This window comes from Formica exsecta, unplaced genomic scaffold, assembly GCF_003651465.1.
Source record: "Formica exsecta isolate Colony F162 unplaced genomic scaffold, ASM365146v1 scaffold238, whole genome shotgun sequence".
NCBI lineage: Eukaryota > Metazoa > Arthropoda > Insecta > Hymenoptera > Formicidae > Formica > Formica exsecta.
In genome coordinates, this window is record NW_021849660.1 from 227,244 (window position 1) to 232,642 (window position 5,399).

Genomic DNA, 5,399 nt, shown 5'->3' on the forward strand with positions numbered 1-5,399 from the left:
GTGTAGGCAGATACCGCCATATTATTGTCGTTACTAAATTTTTGAATGCGTTAGCGAAAGTTACTAACTGATTATTATGCCGTTGGCACGACTATATGTGATTCGCGAAACCTTGCAATTATTTACAAACAATATTTAATTTGTTAATTGATTTTGATATATCGTAATTTAGTATTTACTATATTCTCTTATACAATTTAACAATTAAACTTTGTACAAATAATTAACATAATTTAATTTCAAAATCGTTAATATAAATTTTTATGCTTATTAACGTTGCCACAATTGATTCTTGGCGTTTCGCGGTTTATAAAGGATTTTAAGATTTTGATTAATTTTTTATATATTTCAGTACTTTATTATATCTTGTGTAATTTTCTTTTGCATAAACTTGGCATTATACATTTTTTAACAAACTTTGTGTTGTTGTTAATGATATTCGTATAATATAAATATTTCATCAAATTAAAGCATTTTCATTTGCATAAATTACATAGAATATCGCTTATTCTTACTACAAAACTTTTTAAAATAATTATAACAATAGAGAAGAAAAAAGCTTTTTGCCGAAAAAAAGCTTTAATATTTGCAATATAGAAATAAAATATTAAATAAATACAGTACCTTCCATTGATCCTGTCGACACAAGCATCCACTTTCCAAATTCATATACGTTATAAGATTGCTGCTGTACTAATTTAAACACGTATTGGACTGCGTTCGAAAATCTATCTATCGTATAGAACAGCATTCGATTGTCCAATCAGAAGAAAGAAATCTTTACTTCTTCATATTCGATTAGAAAATGGCCATATTGAATATTAGTTCATGTATATTCGCCCAGGTGGCGCTTGAAACATTCTCAAGCGAAATACGGGAGTAGCTGTCTGCTGTCTATTTTTTTATGTCATTTGTGATTCAACGATATAGGAGGTTCCTGGGTACATATAGTGTAAGAATTGAGTGGATATTTATCGCGTCGTAGTAAAATATCGAGTAAACTTTTTAAAACAGTAGCTCTTTGTGCTTCGCTGAACTGAACTGAACTCACGGAAACAACGATCGATCTCGAGAAGATGGGCCGATCCCGTTCTAGAACGAAATCACCGAGCAGACGGCGTCACAAGAGCAAGCATTCTCGCAAGCGATCCAAATCGCGTGAGAAGCACTCCAACAACAAATATTCAGACAAACCGAAAGAACGTAGTTCCAAGTCCAGGTGCGTTGCATTGCGTTTGACATCCCATCGATGCATCTGATTCTCCAGCATTTCACGAGAAATTTGAAATTAAGAACAATTTTTTCGGCCATTTTGTCACGCTTTGAACTCATTTTTAGCATGTTATGTTTGGTGATAAAAACTGTACACATAGATATTCTTGAATCATTATGTATCTTATTATTGTAAATTTTCGAACTTATATGTAAATAAATATTTCAACAGACTATGTACATGCATTAAAAATAACACTATAGTTATAATTGGGTGCTGTTTTAGAAAACGATCCCATTCCGCATCATCCAGCAGTGGTTCAGAAGTATCAGACGATGTGCACATCGTCAGTCACAAAAAACGCTCGTACAGAGATAGGGATCGAAAAATGGATGAAGTGGAAAGACTGGCAGAAATGGAGCGACAAAGGTAAACAGTAGTAATTAAGTATGTTGATAATGTTCCTCTTGATAGATCACACACTAGGGTTGGAAAATAGATCATTTACCAACCCTATTCTTTTATATTTTGTTTAATATCAAGAGTGGAACATTATTTTACAATTATTTTATATCCAAAATTTTTGTTATACGTTATTTTTTATAATTGTGTTGTCAGGAAAAAGAAAGAATTAATGAACAAAATCTTCACTACGAGCACAGCTGGGTAAGAATGTGTAATTATTTCATGGTGGACAAAGGTAAACAGTAGTAATTAAGTATGTTGATAATGTTCCTCTTGATAGATCACACACTAGAGTTGGAAAATATTAGATCATTTACCAACCCTATTCTTTTATATTTTGTTTAATATCAAGAGTGGAACATTATTTTACAATTATTTTATATCCAAAATTTTTGTTATACGTTATTTTTTATAATTGTGTTGTCAGGAAAAAGAAAGAATTAATGAACAAAATCTTCACTACGAGCACAGCTGGGTAAGAATGTGTAATTATTTCATGGTGGTGGTTTATATATTTAAAGCTCATCAATTCTCACTTTTTGCTAAAAACATGCTTGACGCGTCATATGCAAGGACCAATAACATTTTTAGTACTGTCACATATAGCAAATTTTAATTTGATTCAAATAATTATATCGATAAACTTCAAAATTTATGGCACTTGACATTTAATGAAGATTTAGCATGTTGTTAACTTCACTTCTATAAAAAAAAAAAATTTCTGATACGGTGCTCTGGAAGAAGATTGCTGCTTATTTGTCTACAGACGTCAGCGCGAGGTGGAACAAAAAATGGTAGAGGAGGAAGCAGCCAAACGTATTGAAGAACTTGTACAAAAAAGGGTAGAAGAGGAGCTTGAGAAACGTAAAGAAGAAATTGAAGCAGAGGTGCAAAGGCGGGTGGAAGAAGCAAAGAGGGCTATGGAGCGTCAAGTGATGGAGGAGATGGAATGGAGGCAAGCAAAACTACGTGAGGAGGAGAAACGAAGAGAGGTAAGATCTATCAATAGAAATATTGGTCAGTGATAGCCCAAGCGCTGTTATGATCAGCAAAAAATAAATCTAGCAGTCTTTTAATGCAATTATTCCCAAAAGTCGGAACATGTATAGAATGTATTTTCGTGAAAAATGTTAGTTAATATTATCTATAGCTGAGAGACATATAAATTTTAAATGGTTGTCACAATGTATCGCAACATTTACAGAATATGAAATCTGTAATAAATGAGAATAGAAAACATCCAAAAGATATATTTGTATTAAGGCTTTGCTATTAATTGTTAAACTGTGCTAAATACAATTTGTAAATCTTTCATATTTTGATCTTGATATCGTGAAACTATAGGATTTACAAATTGTATTATTTCTATTAGAGAAATCATATGATTGAATTTACAAACCAGTTCTATTATAATCCTACATTTTACGATCACAGCGTTTGGGCTTGAAGCATTGTGGTTCGCGATTATACTGTAAGAAATTAAACGAGAAAACCACACTGCTTCGACTTCTCAGCATCCACGGAGGTCGCGTTACTGAGAAGCTATATTTGATACTATTATGAAAGATTCTTTGCTATTATAGGCGCATGTATCGATTATTTATGATCAAATTATTTCTACCATGTACATATATTTATATATCTGTACAACATTATAACCTTTTTCATCACACAATATATGGATTGACGTTTGTGTCAGCAATTCTAGAAAATGTGTTTAGACTGCTCTGATTCGTTTGAATCACAGTCTACATTCACAATTTCTGTAATTGTTGTGCATGTTGGCAAATCTGCTTATCAATCTTCTTATATACTATCAATCTAATTTTAAAAAATGTCCACAAATATCCACTTTATCGCATTATGCAATCTTTAAGAAAAAGTAGAAAAGAAGAAGTATTATTTATTTAAATAAAAGTAACAATTCCAAACTTTGTAATTTATCGATCAAGAGAAGTTTATTATTCTTGAATCTGAAATAAAGTTATTTTTATATGAAATTATAAAACAATAATATTCTTCCCTGAAAAGAGTTGTTACTGTCAATTGAATCAGCATAGTGACAATATTATACTGATATCACATAAAATGTATATACGTTCAGAGGATACTACAGATGATACTACAGATGATAGAGGGAGAATAGCTTACTATCAGCTATAAATAAAATTTTGTTAGACTTTCTTACTTTTATATGATTAGATAATATATAGATATTTTTATAGAAATACGTAAGGATATCTTTCTTTTATATGTACAACATGATTTACTTATACCGCTATATAACAGTTCACGCGCGTGCGCGAGAAAATATATATATTTTTAATAATTTAATATAAATTTTCTCTTTTTCTCGAACACGTACATATATAAATATTACGTTTTAAATTCAGGAGAGAATTGAGACGCAATGATAAATAATTCTTACGGTATTATTTCATTCTTCAATTTTAAGTTTTAAGCTTGCCCAACAATTGTTACATATATAAACATGTATTAATTATTATGATAAAGAATCCTGTTATTTAATTTGCGCGATCTAACGAATCAAAAATCAGATATCGTTTTTCATTTTATTTCATTAATTAGGATTGTATTTACTATTATATTTTTTGTATCTATGCACAATTATTTACTTTTATACCCTCTTGGAACATTATCTTCTTTGTCGATTGGACAATAATCTTAATTACAAGTTTATTAGAAGTTTTACTCTCATTTTTGCACATTGAGTTTGCGTTGATTATCTCTACAAATTTGGGAGAAAGTTTATTAGAAAGGGAAAAGTTAGAGACTTTAAGGGGGCAGAGAATTAGAATCCCATAGCGACAAAGCACGACCTAGCGATATATAGGTCATCTTCCTTACTGACTACCAACAGAAGATGCCGGTTTTTTACTCACTGCTGAGTGATTGTCGATGAAGAAGGCATCCCCTACGTGCTGGCGTGAGCTTCATTCAGGTATTATCCAATTTATATATTCATAATTCATTTTATACCAATATTATTATCATTGTTCTTTGTTTCAACACTTTGTACCAGAAAGACCATATTAGGGCTCATTTTATAGATTCGCTAAATACTATTGCCATAGGACACGACGAATATTCATCGACAGGTCGGGCGGATGGCAACAACCATTCATAAATGTACTTTAGGGTATTAATTTTTGCGTTATATCATCTACAGACCTCATTTAAAAAATTTATCTACAAACATAATATATTACAAATAACATCTCTTATTTAGTTCTTATCATGCACTCTTATATCGAGTTTATGGAAAGAAAGTTTTGTGTATATTCTTTGCATGCACATTGGATTCTCGTATAAAGTTATGAGAAATTTATTTTTATTTTTATTTTTTTTTTCATTCAAATGTGACATTTGTTTAAATCATCATATTCTTATTTAGGCAGTCTGAGAAAAAACAGAGTTTGCTGAGATCTAAGAGGAATGCATTTAATACAAAAGAAGGAATTGTATATGCATATATCCTCTATCATTCTCTATTTTTCATAAGCCATCCTCTTTGAAATCTGGCTTAAAAATTTTATATATCCCGAACTTTCCCTTATAAAGGTTCTTAGGATGTGTAACACTAGGTTGTTGACATAGCAGCACTATGATTTCGAAAACGAGCGATGTAACAACAGATGGTGATCGACAATATCATTGCTTTGTGTAAACCTATTTTATTGTCATTGTAGGAGGAAGAGCG

General features: G+C 31.0%; 1 protein-coding gene across 5 annotated transcripts in view; it reads left to right on the forward strand.

The window, feature by feature from the left end:
* Window positions 1-836: 836 nt before the first annotated feature.
* LOC115236036 (UPF0430 protein CG31712) overlaps window positions 837-5,399 on the forward strand; it is a 5,898-nt gene continuing 1,335 nt past the window's right edge. Inside the window, exons 1-6 of one of the 5 annotated variants that reach the window (XM_029808231.1) lie at window positions 837-952; window positions 1,015-1,219; window positions 1,499-1,642; window positions 2,106-2,153; window positions 2,445-2,670; window positions 5,389-5,393. In XM_029808231.1, the coding sequence (XP_029664091.1) occupies window positions 1,077-1,219; window positions 1,499-1,642; window positions 2,106-2,153; window positions 2,445-2,670; window positions 5,389-5,393 (566 nt within the window). In that variant the 5' untranslated portion in view covers window positions 837-952; window positions 1,015-1,076. Of the gene's footprint in view, window positions 1,220-1,498; window positions 1,643-1,831; window positions 1,880-2,105; window positions 2,154-2,444; window positions 2,671-5,388; window positions 5,394-5,399 lie in introns of all 5 variants that reach the window. The other 4 variants (XM_029808232.1, XM_029808234.1, XM_029808230.1 and 1 more) reach the window with 4 other exon arrangements.